Source organism: Biomphalaria glabrata, chromosome 8 (assembly GCF_947242115.1).
Source record: "Biomphalaria glabrata chromosome 8, xgBioGlab47.1, whole genome shotgun sequence".
Lineage (NCBI taxonomy): Eukaryota > Metazoa > Mollusca > Gastropoda > Planorbidae > Biomphalaria > Biomphalaria glabrata.
Genome location: NC_074718.1, coordinates 29,883,700 through 29,908,148, shown reverse-complemented (window position 1 = coordinate 29,908,148; position 24,449 = coordinate 29,883,700). Strand labels below are relative to the sequence as shown.

The following is a 24,449-nucleotide window of genomic DNA, read 5'->3' as shown; positions in this document are numbered from 1 at the left end:
GGAGTGTAGTCAGTATATCAGGTGGAACAGATGAAGACATTAAACGCCGTATAAATCTAGCACGTCAGACATTTACACAGCTAAAACCAACCTGGAAATCTCCTTACATCTCAAACAAGACTAAACTAAGAATCTTTAATTCTAATGTCAAGGCTGTCCTACTGTATGGTTCTGAAACATGGAGAACAACTGAAGCCACAACAAAAAAAATACAGACCTTCATCAACAGATGCCTGAGAAATATCCTAAAAATACACTGGTATGACAAAGTAGAAAACACCAAACTGTGGGAGATGAGTGGACAGAAAAATATAGAAGTGCAGATCTTAGAGAGGAAGTGGAGATGGATTGGTCACACCCTTAGAAAAGATACCAGCAACAGAGCTAGGCAGGCCATAGAGTGGAACCCCCAGGGAACAAGACGCAGAGGAAGACCAAAAAGAACATGGCGATGCAGTGTACTTGAAGAAGCAGAGAAGACCGGGAAGAGCTGGGACACCATCAAAAAGCTAGCAAGAGACCGTGGAGAGTGGCGTGTTTATGTCCAGGCCCTATGTTCCATGAGGAACTCAAAGGAATGATGATGAAAAAACCCTTACAATAAAAAGTAAAATGAATAAAACAAATATCCACCTTAATTCATCCATTGACTCTACTGATTTATCTCCCTTGGCTACAGTCAGTTTCTTCCCGCTATCTGCTTCATCTACAACTGGAATGTTTTTATCTGAAAGGTTGAGCATAAAGACATATTTACAGTATTAGATACATGCTATTAGAGGATAAAGTAGATTCTAAGTTGGATGCTGGCTACTTGTTAATAAAACATTGAAAGTGAAATTCCTTTAGACCTGTCAAAATTACATTTCCTACTTTTTTTGCCTGTCTTAATGTTAGTTCATATTGTATTAAACTAGCCTGATCAATTCGTTGACTTCAAGCTGACTCTGGCAAATAAATAGTAGGACTAGCAGCTGCCTAAATTATCTGGTTTGTAAAATAGGGAGGGGTGCTAGTAAAAATAGAATTAAAAAAAGTAAAGTTTCCCTTTCAGATATTGCGATCTATGGGCAGATGATGTTATAGTCATCTGTTTAAATGGCCAAAGTTAACTAGCATGTCATGTGGCCAGCCGCTTTTACTTTCCCCAACTAAAATCAGGTTCGCAATAGAGTTGGGCGGACTCAGGGGTGCCCTAAAAATCCCAAAATTCAAAATCCCAGTCTTCACCGTGATTCCAACCCAGGAACCCAGATTTAGAAGCCAAACTACTCAGCCACCACACCCCCCTTGCTAGTAAAAATGCATCAAAAATATTCTCTAAGTATTGATAAGATAATCCTATAAAACACTAAAATGACTATTGAACAGTATAAGAAAAATAAATATTTACACTAAAAACATTTTTTTTCCACAAAGGTAAATAATTTTGGGGGAATAGTTCAAACTATGAAATTTCAAGCTATGAAATTTGTTTAAAAAATTTAAATTGCCTACAAAAATATAGAATTTTAGCTAAAAGTATTTAGACCTCATTATTTTGAGTTTCAAAAAAACCCCCCAAAATACTGCTTTTTTTATTCACATTTATTTGTCATTTATTTATTAGACTAAACTAATGTCAGTGAATTGTCCCCAAGCATTGTTAATAAATTTATTATACACAGAAATCTATAAAAAGTATGAACCTGTTGTGCCCCGAGATATGACCATTGTTCCGGAACGTATTGGTGGGGGCGGTAATGGTCTTTTTGTTATTGTCTGTTTGCCTTCTGAAGTACCTCCTTCAATATTTGGTGGGCCTGATACCGGTTTCTGTGTTATGGTTATTGTAACCCCAACTCCAGCAGGTGGCCCTGGTAGCGTAGGACTTGACACTTTAGCTGAATCTTATAGGGGAAAAAATAAAACTTTTGTTTTTAGATTAATTGGATAAAGAAAAAGAACACTAACAAACACATTAAGAAAAGGTACACCATAAAACACAGAAACATTTTTTAAAGTTAATTCTGTGCATAAAAATTATTTTGAGACTGTGTAAGATTATTAATAGAGGGGGGTATAGAGAGTGGTCTGCACCCCCAAAGAGAATGAAGTATCATGTTTGAATGAAGCAAAATGTTTACTAGACATTATTTTCTCTTAAACTCTTAAGTCTTGTTTAGTTTTAGACCATGACGTACCATTGCCTGTCAGAGTGTCTTGACTAACGGGCATCTGATCCAGGGCTTTCACCACATCTGGTTGTTTCCCCCACCGGCCTCGACTCTTTTCTTTATCTCCAGCAGCATCCATCCTGACCACTTGATCAGCTGCAGTTGTTGCTATATTTAGATTCAAAAAATAAAAAAATGTTTTTTTTCAGTGTAAATAATTTATATTTTTTTTAGTCAGTGTATCATAATAAGAAATAATAGCATGATGTAAGACCAACCTTCCATGAGAGAGGCTGTCATCTCCAGGGGAACGTTGCTCAAATGCAAATCCTTACCAGAACCCCAGTGAGGCTTGCTTGCCTCCAACTCCTCCAGGTTGACAGCTGGAGAGACTGGAGGCCCCCACTGCTTGCGTTCCACATCTTCGGCTACAGCAGGTGAGGCAGGAGCTTTCCATTTTGACCTGGATGGATTCTGCTATTAAATTAAAAAGAGGATATTTCTGTGTTTTAAACATGTCTAGAATGTCATTTTTATTTAGTTATAAATAATCTTCTTTATTATCCTTGAGGCAATTTGTCTTACAACTGTACTTTACACATAAAAACATTAAACAATAAAATATGATAGCAACAAAATATACATTCATACCACAGTTTCACTTAAACATTACATTGAACTAACAAATTTATGTTGGAAATAAAAACAACTTTGATTCATTTGTATAATGGTGCTAAAAGAAACAACTGTAATAGCAGAAAAAAATATATAGTACTGGTACCTTATTGTTCAATCTTTTTAATATACCATCTTTCTTTTTTTGATGTGCTGACCTGTTGTAATAAACAACATTTTTAACAACAAATGAACCAAAAAACAATTGTTATTAAAGAAAAACTATTTATTAGAAACCCTAGGATATTAATTACACATCTGATTGTTTCAATTGCATATCTAAAGAATTAAGAAAAAGAAAAATTACTTGGCATTAGAAAACAAATAAATGGACAGTTCCCAGGCATCAGAGAAATATTTCATGTACTTACTGTGGTCTATCCGACTCAGAGCTCCCTCCAACAACATTTAAGGCATTGGTCAGTGGAACAACTGGCCTAGAGAAATGAAACAAAGACAACTATTACAAGTCAGTGACTATTACAAAACATTTATACTGACTTTCCTTTCTAGTAGAAATCAACTTAAGAAATAAAAAACAATGAGTTTAGCAATCTCTACATTCCTTCCAACACCAAAGAAAAAAAGAAGATGTAGACAGAGAAAGCTGAAGGAAAACTTTATCAAAGAATGGTAAGAAATATCATTGAGATTCTTGTCAAGGCAAAAGATAGGAATGGAGAAAGGATGGCTGCCTGGCCATGCTGTTTGCGTGCTGGACTGTCGTTTGGATTTATCGATGGTCCCAGGTTCAAACCCTGACCGCTCCCATCCTCCATCATCTTGGGGAAGGTTTGGACTAGGAAGTAAACTATCTTCAACTCTGAGGAACATCCGAAACATTTAAAACATAAAACAGTAGGCAGATCATGCGTGTTGCCCCAACAGTACAACAGACTAAGGGATAGGTGTGGTGAGACTACATTAGTCCTAATGAATAAGTGTAATACACACAGAAATCTTCTAAATAAAAGAAATTGTTCCAGACATGATTTTTTTCTTGACAAAAATCTTAGCATCAAAGTATGGATGAACTGAGGTATCAAGTGAAAATAACACAATAAAAACCTGTGTATTTGAGATCACTCAGCCTTACTTAGTTTTGTTTTCCTTTGTGACACAATATCAGTAAATTTTTAGAGAAAATTACAATAGTAATTAGTACAAATAAAAATATGAACCAAGACATTAAGTAGGCCTACATTTAGTTAGTTCTAAACTTACTCTTGTGCTCCACCTTGATTGGCTGCTTGTTTTGGGTCAATTGCACCAATAGCCTGTAAGGCACCTGTCATAGCAACGGGTGTGGCAGCTTGAGGCTATAATAGATATAAAAAAAATATACTTTGTCACAAACAAAATTCTTAAATTTTAAAAGTTATGTAAGATTTATAGAATGTAAACAAAAAATATTGAGTTACAAAATGAGTATAGTTGAGATTTTCTTAATGGCAAGACAAACTATCCATAGCATAAAGGAAGAGTTGATAAGCTTGTTAGTAGTGTATTCAGTGTACAGAATAAAGGAAGCTTGTTGGTGTATCCAGTGTACAGAATAAAGGAAGAGTTGATAAGCTTGTTAGTAGTGTATTCAGTGTACAGAATAAAGGAAGGGTTGATAAGCTTGTTGGTGTATCCAGTGTACAGAATAAAGGAAGAGTTGATAAGCTTGTTGGTGTATCCAGTGTACAGAATAAAGGAAGCTTGTTGGTGTATCCAGTGTACAGAATAAAGGAAGCTTGTTGGTGTATCCAGTGTACAGAATAAAGGAAGCTTGTTGGTGTATCCAGTGTACAGAATAAAGGAAGCTTGTTGGTGTATCCAGTGTACAGAATAAAGGAAGCTTGTTGGTGTATCCAGTGTACAGAATAAAGGAAGAGTTGATAAGCTTGTTGGTGTATCCAGTGTACAGAATAAAGGAAGCTTGTTGGTGTATCCAGTGTACAGAATAAAGGAAGGGTTGATAAGCTTGTTGGTGTATCCAGTGTACAGAATAAAGGAAGAGTTGATAAGCTTGTTGGTGTATCCAGTGTACAGAATAAAGGAAGAGTTGATAAGCTTGTTGGTGTATCCAGTGTACAGAATAAAGGAAGCTTGTTGGTGTGTCTAGTGTACAGAATAAAGGAAGGGTTGATAAGCTAGGTTTGTCTTAAGTTATAGGATTATTTTTGTGCATTGTAGAAACAAATTTTGTAAGCTCTTTCATTTGTAGCTTTTATTTAGTTGCAACATAGATCAACTAAACATCTTTGATATTATTTAGCTTATCATGAAAATCTCTAATCGACTTAAATCATATGAAATATGTAAGATTAATAAAAATTGGAACTAGAAAGAGAGCAAGTACCAAGGCACTGTCTGGTCTATTTTTCCTCATCTCTGCCCAATGCTCAGCTTGAAGCTAAAAATAGACATGAGAGAATATCCTCTTGATATAAATGCTTTCTATTATTCCTAGTTTCTTTTTAACCAGATTTATTACAAAATAAAATTCTAGCTTACTTTCAAGGCTTCCACTTTCTTCTTCCTCTCTTCAGTACTTTCTGAATCCTAAAATATACACAATTGTAATAAATTATAGAATTATCACATTTCATTTCAATTATACTCATGTGATACATATTTACACACTTACATGCTAATATAAATATAAATAATATCTTTTGGTAATTGTATCCTTTGTAAATGCATTCCTTTGCTAAAAATTACTAATAGAAAGTTAAAAAAACAAAAAAACTGTAAAAACTATTGCCTTCTAATAAGAGGTGTTACACTACATAAATTGTGAAGATGGTCCACAGAATGAAACTGAAATCAGCAAAGTGAGTATCCAATGTTTTCCTGGCAATATTTTATTTTCAATTACCCAATAGTCAAATGATAGCCAAGAATACACTTGGTTAGGTCAAGATCAAAGAAAAGAGACAAATTTGAAACACTCAACAAAATTTGGATGATACTTTAAAAGGAAATCAGCAAGAAAACTTGAATTAATTTTAAGCAGACATCTTGATTTTTAAACTATACAGTATTGATGAATGTTAACATATTTCTTATTTATAACAAATGAAATGTTAACAAAATTACTACCACAAATATTATTTAATTCTAGTTAGAGAATAGCTTTGCCAAGTTCTTTTTATTTAGTAGATCACCTTCACAATGACAATTAGGTCTATTTAAAAGAAATATAATATGAAAGAGTGATATACTTTATTTCTATTAGCGTTTGGTGGTTCATTGACACCTTGTATAGCTCTTCTATCCTTAAAATTTTGTTCACGAATTTGACGAAGTTTTTCAAGATAAGCCTAAATAATAAAACAATAACAAAAGAAATAAAAATAAACTACAAACATTTTTTGAAATTATATCTATATAAAGAAAAAAATAACATGCTGAATTACACACAAAAAAAATAAACAGGAACTTGTAAATATAACTTTAATAAAGCAAAGTAAATTCAGTTACTTAAATGTAATTAAATAAAACAATAAAGGACAGACCTGTTCTTCTCTTTCTCTTGAGTTTGAGGCACCACCCCTACCTCCACCCACATTGCCCCGACCTGGTCCAGGACTTGGTCCTCTCCCTGGAAAAACAATTCATAACAGCCTTAAAATCTCATGTATGTACATATATAAATAAATATATGCAGGAGCGTATGGCTTAACTCTTCTTGTACCTACAGGTAGAATATTTAATGATGAATCTTATTGACAGATCATAATACATAGGAAACAAAAAATTAAAAAAAAAAAACAAATCATGGAACACAACATTTTTGCAAAATATCTCTTCATCTTTTTCATTGAATGTTTTGTACTTTCACATCTTATGTCTTCTTTAAGTTGGATGTCTATATTTTGTACTTCCACATCTCTGTGTCTTAAGTTGGATGTCTATGTTTTGTACTTCCACATCTCTGTGTCTTAAGTTGGATGTCTATGTTTTGTACTTCCACATCTCTGTGTCTTCTATAAGTTGGATGTCTATGTTTTGTACTTCCACATCTCTGTGTCTTAAGTTGGATGTCTATGCTTTGTACTTCCACATCTCTGTGTCTTAAGTTGGATGTCTATGTTTTGTACTTCCACATCTCTGTGTCTAAAGTTGGATGTCTATGCTTTGTACTTCCACATCTCTGTGTCTTAAGTTGGATGTCTATGTTTTGTACTTCCACATCTCTGTGTCTTAAGTTGGATGTCTATGCTTTGTACTTCCACATCTCTGTGTCTTAAGTTGGATGTCTATATTTTGTACTTCCACATCTCTGTGTCTTCTATAAGTTGGATGTCTATGTTTTGTACTTCCACATCTCTGTGTCTTAAGTTGGATGTCTATGTTTTGTACTTCCACATCTCTGTGTCTTAAGTTGGATGTCTATGCTTTGTACTTCCACATCTCTGTGTCTTAAGTTGGATGTCTATGCTTTGTACTTCCACATCTCTGTGTCTTAAGTTGGATGTCTATGTTTTGTACTTCCACATCTCTGTGTCTTAAGTTGGATGTCTATATTTTGTACTTCCACATCTCTGTGTCTTCTTTAAGTTGGATGTCTATGCTTTGTACTTCCACATCTCTGTGTCTTCTTTAAGTTGGATGTCTATGTTTTGTACTTCCACATCTCTGTGTCTTCTATAAGTTGGATGTCTATGTTTTGTACTTCCACATCTCTGTGTCTTCTATAAGTTGGATGTCTATGCTTTGTACTTCCACATCTCTGTGTCTTAAGTTGGATGTCTATGCTTTGTACTTCCACATCTCTGTGTCTTAAGTTGGATGTCTATGTTTTGTACTTCCACATCTCTGTGTCTAAAGTTGGATGTCTATGCTTTGTACTTCCACATCTCTGTGTCTTAAGTTGGATGTCTATGTTTTGTACTTCCACATCTCTGTGTCTTAAGTTGGATGTCTATGCTTTGTACTTCCACATCTCTGTGTCTTAAGTTGGATGTCTATATTTTGTACTTCCACATCTCTGTGTCTTCTATAAGTTGGATGTCTATGTTTTGTACTTCCACATCTCTGTGTCTTAAGTTGGATGTCTATGTTTTGTACTTCCACATCTCTGTGTCTTAAGTTGGATGTCTATGCTTTGTACTTCCACATCTCTGTGTCTTAAGTTGGATGTCTATGCTTTGTACTTCCACATCTCTGTGTCTTAAGTTGGATGTCTATGTTTTGTACTTCCACATCTCTGTGTCTTAAGTTGGATGTCTATATTTTGTACTTCCACATCTCTGTGTCTTCTTTAAGTTGGATGTCTATGCTTTGTACTTCCACATCTCTGTGTCTTCTTTAAGTTGGATGTCTATGTTTTGTACTTCCACATCTCTGTGTCTTCTATAAGTTGGATGTCTATGTTTTGTACTTCCACATCTCTGTGTCTTCTATAAGTTGGATGTCTATGCTTTGTACTTCCACATCTCTGTGTCTTAAGTTGGATGTCTATGCTTTGTACTTCCACATCTCTGTGTCTTAAGTTGGATGTCTATGCTTTGTACTTCCACATCTCTGTGTCTTCTTTAAGTTGGATGTCTATGCTCCTTACTTTGACATCTCTGTTTCTTCTTAGGTTGGTACTTCACATCTCTGTGTCTTCTTAAGTTGGTACTTCACATCTCTGTTTCTTCTTAAGTTGGTACTTCACATCTCTGTGTCTTCTTAAGTTCGATGTCTATTTTTCTATCATACTACTGTACTGTGTTTCATTCATCCAACATATTTTGTGTTTACAATTTTGCTATTCACTATTTAACAGATATTGTAGTCACATTGCTTTAGTGTCTTAATTTAGTTTTGTTAGAAATGTAAGATTTTTAGACAGATTTTAGTTGAGTGTATGTCTGTCATGCTAAATTGATGACTTCATCCCTTCTTTATCCATATCTCTATTATGTTTGGTGCTTTATTAAAATATTCTATTTTTATATGGTAGTTTATTTCAGGAATATTCATTGTTCTCATCTCACTTAAAAATTAAAGCTGTATTTTTCTCTTGCATGTTTTGTGATCTGTGACATACATTTTTTGCATAGCTTAGTCCTCTTGGTTTTGTGCTAAAGTAGGAAAGTAAAGTTGTTATGCATTCATATAATTGTCTGAAGATTAATGAGGAATGCAGTTGTTATGCATTCAAATAATTGTCTGAAGATTAATGAGGAATGCAGTTGTTATGCATTCATATAATTGTCTGAAGATTAATGAGGAATGCAGTTGTTATGCATTCAAATAATTGTCTGAAGATTAATGAGGAATGCAGTTGTTATGCATTCATATAATTGTCTGAAGATTAATGAGGAATGCAGTTGTTATGCATTCAAATAATTGTCTGAAGATTAATGAGGAATGCAGTTGTTATGCATTCAAATAATTGTCTGAAGATTAATGAGGAATGCAGTTGTTATGCATTCAAATAATTGTCTGAAGATTAAAGAGGAATGCAGTTGTTATGCATTCAAATAATTGTCTGAAGATTAAAGAGGAATGCAGTTGTTATGCATTCAAATAATTGTCTGAAGATTAATGAGGAATGCAGTATTTTCTGTGGCTATGCAGTCCCAGCTGTGACCTACATATTTTGCAACATCTAGCACAGGCCTTACTCTGCAATAATGTGACATTTAATAGGCATGTTAAACCTTATACTTACTCTGCAATAATGTGACAATTAATAGGCATGTTAAACCTTATACTTACTTGGTGCAGGAACTGGAGAGTAGCGCTGAGCTGATGGTGGTCGATACTTGAAAGAAAAAAGAAACAACTCATTAACAATAGTTCATTGAAAATAATTCCAGTGTAGACATGTTCAAGAGCATACAGGCTTAGTAAAAGTAAAGTTCCCCTTTTAGACCTTACGATCTATGGGGCAGATGGTGTTAAGGTCATTTGTTAACAAGGGTCTCATTTGACTAGCACAATGATAGCCTTTATTATTCCCCAAGTAATCTCAAGTACCCATAGAGCTGGGTGGACTCAGTCAGAAGTACCCTAAAGATCATGAAAATAAAAATCCCAGTCTTCACTAGGATTTGGAACTACCCCCCCCCCCCCTCAGTTCGGAAGCCAAGCACTATACCACTCAGCCACGCACCCACGAATACAAACTTATCCCTATCAAAATATTTTGTAATTTTAAATATTGCCGAACTTATTAGTCAGAAATGTAGGATTCATAAATTTCAGGATATAAATTCATAAATAATTTTAATAGCTTTATTAATCTTATAACCATTAAAGAAATATTTTTACACTAATAGTAACACAAGTGTTTTAAAAATCTGTATAATAAATGTGTAGCCCAAAAATGTTATAAATAATATATGTTAATTGAACTTACACCATACAAATCATTCTGTGCTCTGGCTTTGTTGATCTGTGCTAACTGTTTGTTATATAAGAAGTCTTCCACAAGTCTAGCCCTGTGTGCAGCCTGTGCACCAAATTGCCTTGATAAAAAATAAAATATGTTTATCCAATATTATTTTTCCTCACTCACAACACACAGAAAGAAGGATATTTGAATTTGAATTTTATTGGTATCAAATTTAAGTTTACATATAAATCTATTTCTCAACATTCAAAATACTTAAGTGTCATTCATTTATTCATTAGTTTTATTTACAATATAAAAAGTGGGTAGCACTTTTCCCCATCATAAAACAATATTTCAGAGTCATCCATTAATAGTATTTCTTACTAGAAAAAAATCACTAACACTCAGAATTTTGAAATTCACAACTTGAGTTTAATAATTTTCATTTTCAAGAAAAAGATTTATTAATTATTTAATTTCATTTTCCAAATTAAAAAAAAAAATCTATCACAAAGAAGTAGCATGTGGTTTGAGTGGTATAAACACTTGGCCACCTCTCAAGAGGGGGCACTAGTTTGAATCCAGACTCAAGCTGAGTTATTGTGTTTGATGAAAGACTTCTAAGGTAGCCCTTTCCACAACATGGACGATAGTGCCTTGAACATGGTAGAGCCTGATAGCATGAAAGACAGTTTATACAAAAACAATTTTAAGAAAAGGTATGTTTCAAATTACATTAGTAGCAAAAAGGCCTTTAGCTATATTTCTTAAGCAGTGCACAAAAAAAAATATAAAAAAATCTGAGATGCTCATACATGGAAGAAAGAAACAATGCAAGATTATTGACATGATAACATGTTTGGTGTAGAGAACAAAAATTCCTAACCTACACTCAATGATAGTATGCTTCATCAGTAGTTTTAATAGTATTTGCAATGAAAATTAGATATAAATATATGTGTGCATCAATTATTTAACAAAGCTGGTTATATCATTTGATAGTCATTCACACCTCTATCTTACAATGATAATTAGAAATTTTAATCTATTCAAAAAGTTGCAGACTTTTTCTAAAATTCTTAAATATCACTTAAATATTTAACCCAAAAATAAAGTTGGATCAGGTTTTAAAAATTGAATATTGCCAAAATCACCAAAGTAATTGGAAAAAAAATGGATTTCAAAATAATTTCTCCCAATTGTTTAAGTTAGAATAAAATAATATTCTATTACTTCAAAAGGACACACAATGGACTCAAATAAATATTAAAATTTAATAAGAAATATTGAAGAGAATATTTAAAGTGTATTGAGATTTATTGCAAATTTCTAATCTTTCAAAACATAATCAATTAATAGAATGGTAAATAAAAATATTTTTCTACTATCTATTCTCTTTTTTTTTTTCTAAAAGGGTAGACAATCTCAATACATTTGTAACAAATGTGTAGAAAACAAAGTGTAAATACTTAGAAGAGCCACAGCAGATGAAGCAGTTTATTTATAAGAATATGCAGTTTCAACAAGGCATGAAACTTACATATTGTAACTGTACCTGTCTCTACCGGCCTGGTCAATGGCAGCAGGGACACCCAGGGGGCCCATGTTGAACTGGGGCCCAGCTGCTAGTTTGGGCTGCTGGGCAGCAGGGAGTGGTCTTGGGGCAGCCATGTAAACAACTAAGGATAGAAATATTATGATTATAGAACAAAAATAATAGCTATCAATACATTAAGAAACTTGTACCTGTATAGATATACTAACATTTTGAATCATCTCTAACTTTAATTTAATATTGAGCCTAACAAGATAGTAATTTGCCCCAAGTAATTTATTACAAACAGTAAAAATTGCTCAGAAAACATCAGTGATGATATGAAGTGATGTCAATAAAACAACCACTTAAGAACTATATAGCACCTATTAGTTGTAATACCTCATTCCCTATTCCACAGTGCTTATATTTTTAGCTGATTATTTCTTGTAACAGTTATTTTTAAATCTACCAGTAAAATTCTTTTTCAAAATCTAAAACATATTATAAAAAACAACTTACCCTCTACATGATTCATGTTTCTGACTGCTGCTGCTGGTGGTCTGTCTGGGTAAAGTTTGTCAAGAAACTGATTGTATGCTTGATAATCCCCCCTGTTTCTGTTTTCATTCTGAAAACAAAAATGTAGTTACTTACAAGATGGGCCTTTTCCCTCCTATTGTTGCACATTTAGGTGGACAATACAAAAATTAATTTTCACCTACGTTTACTTTAGGAACAGGTAATGGACGAGGAGATTTCGGACGGTTGTCTTTAGGAGTCTGAGCTCGATTCTGAAAATAAAAAAGTTATTGGGATTCAAATTCATTTTAAATGCACAAATAAAAGTGTTAAGCTTTAAGGTTGAGTCACGGATCTAGCAAAATGTAAACCTTAAAATAACACTCTTTCTTTCTACAAACTTGATTGTTGGTACTAGAATATGTAAGAATATGTACCTCATCTATTGAGTGAGGATCAATAAGTTGTTTCCAACCTTCTTCCCTTGCTTTGTTCATTCTTTGAATCTGTAATAAATTTCTAAAATTTAAAATAAATCACCAAGAATTGAAAATTCTTTTTTAAAAAATGTAGTGTGGTTCACTATTTTCAAATTCTAATATGGTGTGCAGTTTTATGTTCCAAGTTCATTACAGAAACCTAGTCAACTCTCAGTGACTCTAAATAGAAGTCAAGAATAATAGCCCCTGATCTGGATTATAGGCTGGTTTTTTTTTTTAAAGCAATGTGTAATTTTCATGATTGAACTGAAAAGATGTTTTCATTTGATTTTCTTAAGAACATAAATAAACATAATAGAATTTTCTCAGTTATGAAAAATTTCTAGAAAGAAATTAAAAATATAAAATAAATGAAAACTACTGACCTTTTGTTTGTCCATCAATTCTTTTTGTTTTCGTTCAAACATGTCTTGTTCCTTTATAAAAAAAAAAGCATAGCATAAAAAACAAGTACATTTGTTGAAATTTTAGAAGAGTTTTAAAAGCTAAACAAGCAAATAATAAAAACATCCTATCATGCTGACTCATGTTACCCGCTTCTTCATTTCTGCTCTTCTTTTCTCCTCAAGTTCTTGTCTTTCTTTTCTTTTCTTATCCCAGTCCTACAGTTAATAAAAATAATGTTTATTCAAAATAATTCATGTAAAATCCTTTTTAATAAAAATAAAATCACTTGTTTTAGAACACCAAATTTAAAGTATGTAACAAAAATTATTAAACATTCAAAGCTAACCTATTGGTACTTGAACTTGACTGATTAATCATTAATCATCAAGTGACAATAATGTATTTTTAAATATGTTTTTTTGTTTAAACTTACTACTTGTCCAGGAATAGGAGCCTGTCTGCCTGGAGTGCTGGGTCTTTTCTTTTCTCCAGACATTCTAACATTGAAACAAATAGAATTATAGATTTTTAAAAAATTAACTTGAAGCTTTTGAATAAAATTTAGAAGTGTTTACTGATAGTGGGAGATGTCAGGGCTGAGTATGGTACAGTGCTTGGCTTTCGAATTGGGGTCCCGGGTTTGAATCCTGGTGAGGACTGGGATTTTTTATTTTGGAATTCCTGAGTCCACCCAGCTCTAATGGGTACCTGACATTAGTAATAATAGTAAATAATATTTTAATTGAATAGAAAGTACACTAATTTCTTACTACTATTCTAGGTGTCTCTTGGATTCAGTTGAACACATAAAAATAGCTTATACACACATTCATCCATGACACAGTGCATGGAATATTTTGGGGCTTAATAATATTAAATTGTAGTTATTAACCATAATTTAGGATTCAATATGCTTTAATATTAAAATGACATTTCATTCATAAGAAATTAGGATTTACACACAAAAAATGACTGCTGTAGAAAACTAGACAAAAGACAAAATATGAATATTTTGATATTTGAGTTAGTCTTTTGTCATTAAAATGTATTTACAAGGTTTCAAGTATTTAACTGTAATCGACACTAACCTATTTTTAGACGAGTTTAAAGGTGCTCCATAAACAGCAGCTGGATCATACTTCTTGTTAGCAGATCCTGGACGTGGCGTTGAGTTGGGCTTTTTACTTGGATCTATTTCAGCAGATATACATCACAAAATACATTTGTGTTTAAAAGTACCAGTTTGATATTTTCTAGAAGTGAAAAACTCTCAGCTAATACAGATTAAACAGAATCTAAGTTTTTAAGCAACAATAATAATCTAGGGAAATTTGTTTCCATGAAGAGAAAGTATAAGAAAACCTATAACTTTAAGATCTTTGCAAGACATGTTGGTGATTCCCTAAGCATGTGTTTACAGAGTCATTTCGATGAAATTAACATTATATGCAGTAAACATTGTCAATGATATCATGTGACTAACCTCTCATCTCTGCATGTGGTCCTTATGGGCAGATAGGAGAAGCTTTCCACATGTTCAAGTACCTGACAACATTGCACTACAAGCAAATGCATACAAGAAATGATGGAGAGCCTAGAAAGAGAGGCCCCCAAAATTGGCCTCCAAATAAACTTAGGATATAAGGCAAAGGATGCCCCCATCTTACTTGGTTAGTCAGAATTGAATAGATGGTCATGCTCACATACCTAGGCAGCATCATAGTAAACAATGGGATGCCTACCATGACACAGCATGCCATTTTCCAAAGGCTGCTGCCCATTAGGACAAGCCAAGCTATTGGACTTTAAACAAAATCCACTTATTTAATACAATCGTCATACCAACTGCAACATATGAATGTGATTCATGGAAGTCATCTGCCAAATTATAGAAAAGACTAAATGTTGCTCAGAAAAAATGACTAAGAAGGATTTTAGGAGTCAGTTACAGAGATCTGGTCTCAAACAAAGAAATCCTATGCTGAACTGGGACTGAATCACTTAATGAGGTTGTGACCAAGCGTAGGATGAGATATTTCCCACAGAATGAATTATGCATACCAAGAGTTGCAATGACATGGAGTCCAATATGAGGAAAGCACAAACAGGGACATCCTGGTATAATTTGGAACCACACTTTCATGGAGGACCTCAGAGCAGCGAACACCAGGTGGTAAGAGGCTTCTGATGTTGCCAGTGACAGATCTTTATTGAGACAGCTTTCCACTCAATGCCCCGAACATCACTGGAGGACATAAATCTAAGTGTTTTGACTTTGACTATAATTGGTGCATTGTTGGTTGTCTCATGACTAACAAAATTATAAAAAGTCTGTTTACTGGTCTATTTTTAGATAGATATCCAATAGCAATAGTCAGCTAAAAATAGACCAGAGGTAAACAATCATCCTAAGTGTTCAGTATCAGCAAGACCCTTTGCAAATACTATAGTTAAACCTATGTTCCAATCTAGGCCAAACTATAAGCACACACAAAGAAAAGCTTTAGCAAGTGTTAAGTTGAACCTATCAAAATTAAAAGATTAAATCAAAAGGTGACCTTTGGAACAAAGTTCAGGAAGGTAGTTTCAAATGAACATAACAGTTAAACCTTCTATAAGGTATTGATAAATATCTTTCTGGTTGTATAATACCTTTGATTATGGAAATTAAATTTCTAAATAGTTAAATAAATGATGAAAAAATTATTACCAGCTGAAGGCTTGGGTGCTGGAGGCAAGGCTTTTGCAATCTTATGTCCATGCATGACAGTATGGCTAAACTCTTCTTGCATATCCTATCAAATAAATACTTTTAGTTATATCAGTCAATTACATTCTTAACATTGAATAATCTATGTGCTCTTTTATATATTTTCGTATATATACATAATATTTGTGTCTTGTGTATTGTTGTGAAACACACAAAGTACCTAAAGTAAAGCTTACTTGATCTGATAAAAACTTTCTAACTCTTTGCATAATAAAGTTTTTCCTCAAAATAGTATTTACAGATGGACGGTCTCTGAAATATAACAAATGATAAAAGTTAAAGCTACGTTGGTACAAGAAAAAAAAAGCATAAATATAGTTCAAACCTTTGTCTTTTTTTTTTAGTGAAACTAATTTCTAAAGTCTAAGCCAATATTAGCCAAAACTTTGTTAGAGGAGGTAGATAGGTCTAAGAGAGGCAAGTGTCCTAAAGTAAATGCAGAAAAGACATAAAAAAACAAAAAAAAAAGGCTAGTTTGATTTAAATAATGTTTTAGCCTTAATAATAATAATAATTTTATTTATAAAGCGCTGTTAACAAACAAAATGTAGGCTCAAGGCGCTGTAATAACATTACAAGCACAAACACGACAGTTAGAATGACAGTTAATCTAAAAAAGCCTTGCAAGAAAAATGTCAATGAAACTTCAATAAAACAAAAATTACTTACCTTGGATTTCTCTTAAACATCTGAGCAATCAATCCTCTCAAGTCATAGCTATATTGTGGAGGAAGAGGGAGATAACTACCTCTGAAACAACAAAGAATAAATACATCTTATTAATAATGGGCATTGGAAATCATGATCTTTTCAGTAAAGAGCACGAAACAAACCAAAACCATGATATCTAACTCCAAACTATACAAAGTAATACTTATATGTAAAAAAAATTAAAATACTCTACTAGATAATTTGTAAGGAACTAAATGATACAAATGTAATAGTTCCTAAACTGTTTACAGGTCCTCACATGTTCCATGGTTTATAAATCAGTCACATTTTTATAAAGAAGGAAACAATAGCCTTACCTTATAATTTTAAGAACCAAGTTTTTCATATTTGGAGCTTCAAACTGTAAATAAAAATATTGATGACTATGTAGAAGAACGTGCCAGCCTACAGTTTAAATGCAGAAATAATAAAATGCTAAAATCAGAATTCAACTCACTGCATGTTTTAATGTCGTCAGTTCATAGAGGACACAACCCATAGACCATATATCACTGAAACAATAAACATTTTTTCTGTTATGATTTCAAGGTTTGTTTGTTATTGCATTTCAAATTATGACTAAATTAAAGTTATTCATTAAGATCGTAAAGTATACATGGCCAATGAAACTCAACCCTTTTAAGTTAGTCAGTTAAAAATTACAGTGTGTGTATAACTTGTGTAATAATAATGGATGATGAAACTCACCTTTTATTATTATAAGGCATGTTTTCAACTATCTCAGGAGATAAATAATATGGTGTCCCAATACATGTGTGAGCCAACTGAGCAGTCCTGCAACATACAATACATTCCTGCATAAGTTTTTTTTAAGGCTATAGTAGCATATGCCTCCTTTACAAAGAATTCTCTAAATTTGAAAACAAAAATTAATTAACTGTGGTATTAACTAAATAGTATTTAATTTCTCGAAAGGCCTAAGTTTCAATATAGTAACAAGACTTTAACATTACAAATTTTAAGAAATTGTGACCTACGTATTTAACACTTTTGCTATTCCAAAATCTCCCAGTTGAACAGTACCTGTGTTGGTCAGAAAGATGTTCTGAAAAGATAAACAAAATGAAAAACAAAATTCATTTGAAGAACATAAATATTTAACTATCTTTCTAACCTTAAACATACAAAATAATTACTACCTGTGATTTGATGTCTCTATGAAGAATCTTTCTATCATGTATGTGTTTGATAGCAAGACAAAGTTGGACAAACCAATCTAAGATCTGAAATGAAGCAATATGAAAGTTTACTAAAACCAAAAGAAAAAAAAAAACAAAAAGAAAAACAAGAAAAAATATTTTTTATACAATAACTACTTTACCAATCTTTTAAATCAATACATGAAACTTGACAATTGTATTTAATGACTAAATGAATATGAGGGTATGAATTAAAAGCATATTATTCTCTAGGTAGCTATAAAGGAAAGAAATCATCACAACTAATAATAGGCCTATGTTAGGGTTTTTGTTTATTTTTTATATTGAATGTATTGCATACCTGATCTTCAGAAAATAATTGACCTCTTCTTTCATTGATTTTTCCATACATATCTCCTAAAAGTATATTTATATAAAGAAAAATGAGACTAAATAAATAAGTAAAGTTTAAAAAAAAAAAATCAGGATCATAATAATGCTATCTAAAAAATAATACACTAAACAACTAAGTTTACCTCCTGAGCAATAGTTCATGACTATATACAGACTTCCCTTCTCTGAAATTAAAAGAATTCTCTCATACTTATTAAATATACATATATTGATGGACATTTGTAATAATTTGTAAAGAGCTTATTGTATAAAGAAATAAAAAATATATATTTAAAAAAGTAACTAAGCCTGCATTGGGATGCTAAGAATGGAAGTTTAAAAAGAGAGAGATAAAGAGAGGATGAGAGAGAACAGAGAAGGTCAAGAGGTGCACCTTTTTAAAGCAAGGAATGTAACACTGCATGCCTTTTGCATGTAAGACTCTACAACCTCTTGAGACTAAAGATCCAATGATTTTAAGTATTAAGAATTAAGTACAATTTACTTTGACTAATTTCATTTACATCTGCCTATGCAAGGGAATGACAGTGTGACAGAATTACTTCTATCATGCATTAAATATTACATTGACATACCTTCAAATGATTCAATGTAAGAGACAATATTTGGATGTTTCAACTGGGACAGAACAGCTACCTAGTAAAGTCACAAAGCATTTCATTAGTATAGCTAGACAGCCATGTCCAATTAGAATGACACAGCAACACTAAAAGAACATTTTTTTCTGTTGCTTAAACATTGAGTTAAACTGTAACTGATATTAGATTATTATACAAATGTGTTTTCTAACATTGTAGTAAGGAATGTTAAAGGGAATATTTAAAAGTTGAATTCCAGATTTAAACAACACTTTTTTCTTCTTTCCTTTTAGTGTGAAGAAAAGATAAAATAATAAAACAATCAAATATGATTTCAATATTAGTTAAAATATTTATATTAACTTTCTGAAAACACCTAATGCGACTTCATTAGTATAATCTACAATCTCAAAGGTAAATTAAACAAAAAAATCTATGAAACTTTAAGTTCCTTTTTTTAGACAAATATTACTGACCAAAGGAATGGAAATAAATTATATATAGTTCTTGAAAAATATCAATGCCAAAAAAAACCCATAATATTATAAATAATTAAAATACCTCTTTCCTTGATTCTTCTCGTTCTTTTACAGACATCTGTTAACAAAAATAAAATGTATGAATTAAGGTTTAATTAAAGCCTAATAATATTAATAAAAGCCAATTAGGACCCTCTTAAAATTCCCAGCATGACTGGTATATATATATAAAAAAAGAAAATAAATAAATCTTTTGATGATTCATACTAAAAAAAATGTTTACCTTTATAATATTGATTTCCTTGATAACATATTGCCTTGCCGAATCCTTTTTTTTAACAAGGATAGCCTTACCAAAGGCTCCTTCTCCAATTTGCTTGATTCTTTGATATTTATTCATTTTGAATATTGTAGAAAAAATACTCTTTTACTTTTCATCTAAAGCAAGAACCAAAAGATTTATATGACATTAAACTTAAAACAGTTTCTAAGATTTTTTATTCCATTTTAATGAGATTTTTCAGTTATAAATTGCTTTTGTGTTGTTCAACTTTCATGCTTGAAGCAATTTCTTTAGTGGACCAGTTGAGGGGGGGGGGGGGGGGGGAAGGAGTATTAGTATGCTGCCTTTAGTTGCTCAGAAAACACAACTCATTTTGAGCCGGGATTTGAACTCAGCCCCCTTTATAGGTAACCAAGTAGTTTTTGCCACTCAGCCACACATTTTAGGTAAGAAGAATGCACTAATGATTATTTATGCAGCTGTTTAGAAATTATTCATGGAACATATAATATGAGAATTGGTGGGGTGGATGGGAATATTAAGCTGCATTTCAACTTATTAGATCTAGATCATCCTAACAAAAATATCAAAAAGATTTAAATTTTTCAATTCATAGAGTTAGCATATATGCAACAAATGGATCTATAAACAGCATTATAAACACAGTGGTGATCTGAAAAGTTTTGGACTTAATACGAAACAATTTTTTTTTCCTTTAAGTTTATATTTTTTAAAATTGCTTTACATTATCTCCTTTAAAATCTATACACTTCTTTCAGCAATGCTCCCATCCAACCCTTCCAAAGAGTATATTATTTTTAGTGTCTTTCTCGAATCATTAAATAGATGCTTATAAAGCTGTTGACATCATAATTAGATTCAAATATCTCAGTCCCCCAAGTGCAACTTTTTAGATCAAGTATGCCTAGCTTTATCTAAATCTTAGTGTTTACTAACAAATAGACTTCAATCACCATTGGAAAAGTTGAGAGTGTTAAATAGTGATCAAAGTTTGTATGATAACACAATTTCATAATTTCACTTCTAGAAAAATGATTTTGTTTTTTTTATAGATTCTAAATGGAAAAATATTTAATAAGCTATAATTTATCATATATAATTACATAAAACACTAAACTGTAATTTACAAAAAAAAACAAAAAACACAAAGATAGAGGCACATTTCCTTATAGTTATGATAGAGCAAATTTGTCTAAGTGCTCCTTTTTCACTATAGTGCCATTAGAGAATGGAATGGGTTGCCTGAATTGGCCAGGAAAACCAATGATTTAGCAGAGTTTAATTCATAAATTAACATGCATTACTAGATTAACACATGAAATGCGTAGGATGTACTTATCTTCTTTTTTGAAATAACATAACATCTGTAAGTATAATATAGATCTAGAATATAGATCTAGTTAATTACTTATAGTAGTCAGATTCTAGATCTAATTCTAGTCCAGATTTATAAGTTGATAAGACACATAATCATAATAAGTAAATAACAAAAAGATTTACTTAGGCCTATCCTGGTTTCCTATGTCGGCTGTGTATATATAATTATATATATATATATATATATATATATAGTATAATTATAGTATATTATTAGTATATATTTTTTATATACCCATAATATAATCTAGCTCTATGATCTATCAAATAATCTATTTAGAATATATACATACAATCAATATCAACAGTTACAGTTAACTGTAACAGTATCAATAGTCAATATGAATATCATATTATTATTATTCAATTCATTCATTGTCATCATTTACTGTAGTTGTAGAACTCTAGAATAGGTCTCTAGACTAGTCTCTAGTCACAGTCACATCACAGTGATCACACTAATCACAGTGAGTGTGTTTAGACTTAGATCTAGTTTTTCAATGTAACTGAATGTTCACAAATAAAGAATTAAATACAATAAATCTAATTAATGATCTATCTAGATCTCTTAAATAGTCAAAGGTTTTAGGGTGATTAATTTCTTTTAATTTTCGGTAATATTGATTTTTATTATTAAGATAGCGCGTATAAATATCGTATACGCCAAGTTTGATATTATTATTATTTTTTAATTCTCTACATAGAAACAAGATTGTTTGGGTATGTGATCCGCCATTTTGAAAATGATGTCATACTTTTAGGATTGGAAAATGTTTCAGAAAAATCTGTTAAAAAAATAAAATAAAATAATTTTATTAAAATAAGAATACATTATATTATTCATTTAAATTGTTGTTTTTTTTAGTTTAAATTAAAATGATCAATTAAAATATTATTGTCAAAGTTGAGTTTAATATTCTTTCTTTTAAAAAGCTTCCAAACCAACACAAACAATGATTAAGACAGATCGCGACTAGAACAGATGTTCTCAAACTTTTTGAACCCGGGGACCCCTTTAGATCTATATAGTCAATGATGAGGTTCAGGGCCGCCGCTACCTATATATATATTGTGCAATATGTGCATCGCACGCAGGCGGCCGAAGGCAAGGGGCGGCCAAATCTTTACTTCAATGTTATCTTGTTTTTCGTGTAAATATGAGTTAATTTTTTAAATTAATATTTTTATTTTATTGAATATATATTGCATGGTTCTAATTATTATTGCCCTTGAAAAGATTAAAAAAGGAGCAACGACATTCGTACTTCAAAGTTATTTCGGAATTAATAAAAAAAAATAAAATTAGTCGTGCACGCGAGGGAATGCCATTCAATTCCTGACCTTGAATTTTCGCGTTTTTTTTTAAATAATATTTTAATATGTATTGAGTCTTCTTTCAGAAATAGACCAGTCTACATATTTAAGAAAATTAAAGTACGTAGATCTACTACAGATAAATATAAATATTTTATATTTTAAGTCGAGTAGCCCTAACCCGTAAGCAGTAATTGAATGTAGGCCTATATGTATGGTCAAAATATTCACACTCTCATAATGAATGGGTTATTAATCTCAAACTAATGAAGCAGAATATTTTTAGGTCATTATAGATCTAGAATAATCTAAATCGAGATCTTCACCTCATTTCCTTCACCTGTCCCTTAGTTGGACGGTTGGGGCACCACACAAGATCTGTTGACAGTCTTTCTCCACCCCTCTTTGTTTTTTGCCTTGGATAGTATATCTTCTAATGTAGATCGAAATCTACATTTAAATATAGATCTAGATCATTTACTTAATTCTAATATTTTCATGTTAAATCTTTTATTCAAATCAATGATAACTTATTTATTTTAAAAATACATTACGTCACATTCAATTCCAATTATTCCAATATTACGGCGTGTACATTAATTTTTTTTTTAATTTGAAAAAATGGTTCATTGATTAAGTGGACTGTATTAAGTGGGTATAGTGACTAAAGTTTGCTTATTCGTTATATATATAAGTGATAGATTGAAGTTTTTTAGTGTTTGGTGCAAATTAATTTTCATTTCAAATTTACCCCTAGTTTTAAAAAAAATGTCAGAACGAAAAAAAAAAAAACGCTTATCAGGTGTTCAATATCGACAACAAAAGTTACGAAATATCGAAGTAGATAAAAAATTAAAAGGATCATCAAACAAATTTTTTACATCTTCCAAAAATACTGAAAGTGAAAAACCTGATTCAAATGAATGTGCAAATGTCTTATCCAGTGCTGAAGTGTCTATTCATCATCGCGAGGAAAACAAGACAGTGAAAGTTATATACCTCCCGAAGAACAAGTTTTTAAGGAAGGGGACCAATCATTAATGCCACAGACTAGTTCATCTAAATATAAGCCTTTGGACAGTCAAGACATTCTAGGATTCACGCTTGCGTCAAATGATCCTAGTAAGTGGCCTGAAAAATGTAATGCTCATGATGTTCAATTTTTAATTCAAAATTATCCCAAACAAATATCCAACATACCATTTCCACGCAATGAAAATGGTAGAAAACGTTCTCCATTTTATTATTATCGCCATTTACCGAACGGTGAAAAAGTTCACCGTCAATGTTTTTGTATTCAGAGTCTCTTATAATTCTATGTTCTGTGGCCCATGTCGGTTATTTGATGAAAAAATAAATAAAGAAGACATTGCGGGTACAAAAGGAGTAAATGATTGGGGCCAAATTTCATTCATTTTGAAAAGACACGAGTACAATGCAGATCATAAAAAAAAGTTAAAAAAATGTCAGAACTATTACTTGCTCTTCACAATAAAACAACAATAGATGCAACTCAGCAAAGATTGTATGATATTGAAAAGCAGCATTGGAAATCTGTTATAGAATGAATTATTCTAGTAATTAAGTAGCTGTCTCGGCAATGTCTCGCTTTAAGAGGATCCTCCAATCGTTTATTTGACACCGAAAAAAAACAATGGAAATTTTTTACAATTAATGCAGACAATTTCAAAATTTGATACTATTATTGCAGAACATCTTCGACGTATTCAACATTACAGCTATAAAAATATACCTCATTATATTGGATCAGAAATACAAAATGAAATTATTTTATTAATAGCAATTGAAATAGAAAATAAAATCCTTCAAATCGTGCGAGAATCCAAATAGGCTACTTTTCCATAATATTAGATTGTACGCCAAATGTGTCTCATACGGAACAGATTATAATTATTATTCGTTCTGTTTCTTGTACACCTCATGGTGACTGAGATTTTTGTCTCAGGTTTCAGGACTGAGGTTTTCGTCTCAGGTTTCAGGACTGAGGTTCGAGTCTGAGGTTCCAGATTACAGATTGCGGTTTTCTATATCCAGACTTGGTATTACATTGTGACGTTGGGAGTTTTGTTACTACTCTGAACTTTGATTCTTCATCGTGGGTGAACATTCGTCCTGGCTAGAAGATACTTATGTTACCTTGAACAGTTTACAAAATCTTTGTCTTGAAATGGAATATTGATGAGGTCAATACTATTTCTCTAAAATACCATTTAAGTATTTAATTGA

At 31.8% G+C, this 24,449-nt stretch overlaps 1 protein-coding gene across 8 annotated transcripts in view; it reads right to left on the bottom strand.

Moving 5' to 3' along the window:
• The window catches only part of LOC106066437 (serine/threonine-protein kinase Nek1-like), a 30,103-nt gene extending 8,478 nt beyond the window's left edge, over positions 1-21,625 (bottom strand). The window contains exons 1-36 of one of the 8 annotated variants that reach the window (XM_056037486.1): positions 21,182-21,625; positions 21,012-21,039; positions 19,491-19,645; positions 19,290-19,325; positions 18,726-18,786; positions 18,273-18,314; positions 18,098-18,153; positions 17,737-17,820; positions 17,575-17,642; positions 17,285-17,371; positions 17,034-17,088; positions 16,894-16,937; positions 16,535-16,615; positions 16,042-16,117; positions 15,806-15,890; positions 14,184-14,286; positions 13,529-13,592; positions 13,242-13,310; positions 13,074-13,124; positions 12,646-12,714; positions 12,412-12,480; positions 12,209-12,317; positions 11,693-11,831; positions 10,177-10,285; positions 9,534-9,579; positions 6,338-6,423; positions 6,044-6,142; positions 5,334-5,381; positions 5,179-5,232; positions 4,056-4,150; positions 3,203-3,268; positions 2,938-2,989; positions 2,435-2,633; positions 2,184-2,324; positions 1,689-1,889; positions 634-727 (exon numbers count right to left, since the gene is read on the bottom strand). In XM_056037486.1, the coding sequence (XP_055893461.1) occupies positions 634-727; positions 1,689-1,889; positions 2,184-2,324; positions 2,435-2,633; positions 2,938-2,989; positions 3,203-3,268; positions 4,056-4,150; positions 5,179-5,232; positions 5,334-5,381; positions 6,044-6,142; positions 6,338-6,423; positions 9,534-9,579; positions 10,177-10,285; positions 11,693-11,831; positions 12,209-12,317; positions 12,412-12,480; positions 12,646-12,714; positions 13,074-13,124; positions 13,242-13,310; positions 13,529-13,592; positions 14,184-14,286; positions 15,806-15,890; positions 16,042-16,117; positions 16,535-16,615; positions 16,894-16,937; positions 17,034-17,088; positions 17,285-17,371; positions 17,575-17,642; positions 17,737-17,820; positions 18,098-18,153; positions 18,273-18,314; positions 18,726-18,786; positions 19,290-19,325; positions 19,491-19,607 (2,855 nt within the window). In that variant the 5' untranslated portion in view covers positions 19,608-19,645; positions 21,012-21,039; positions 21,182-21,625. The remainder of the gene's footprint in view (positions 1-633; positions 728-1,688; positions 1,890-2,183; positions 2,325-2,434; positions 2,634-2,937; positions 2,990-3,202; positions 3,269-4,055; positions 4,151-5,178; positions 5,233-5,333; positions 5,382-6,043; positions 6,143-6,337; positions 6,424-9,533; positions 9,580-10,176; positions 10,286-11,692; positions 11,832-12,208; positions 12,318-12,411; positions 12,481-12,645; positions 12,715-13,073; positions 13,125-13,241; positions 13,311-13,528; positions 13,593-14,183; positions 14,287-15,805; positions 15,891-16,041; positions 16,118-16,534; positions 16,616-16,893; positions 16,938-17,033; positions 17,089-17,284; positions 17,372-17,574; positions 17,643-17,736; positions 17,821-18,097; positions 18,154-18,272; positions 18,315-18,725; positions 18,787-19,289; positions 19,326-19,490; positions 19,646-21,011; positions 21,040-21,181) is intronic. The other 7 variants (XM_056037485.1, XM_056037488.1, XM_056037489.1 and 4 more) reach the window with 7 other exon arrangements.
• Positions 21,626-24,449: the final 2,824 nt, after the last annotated feature.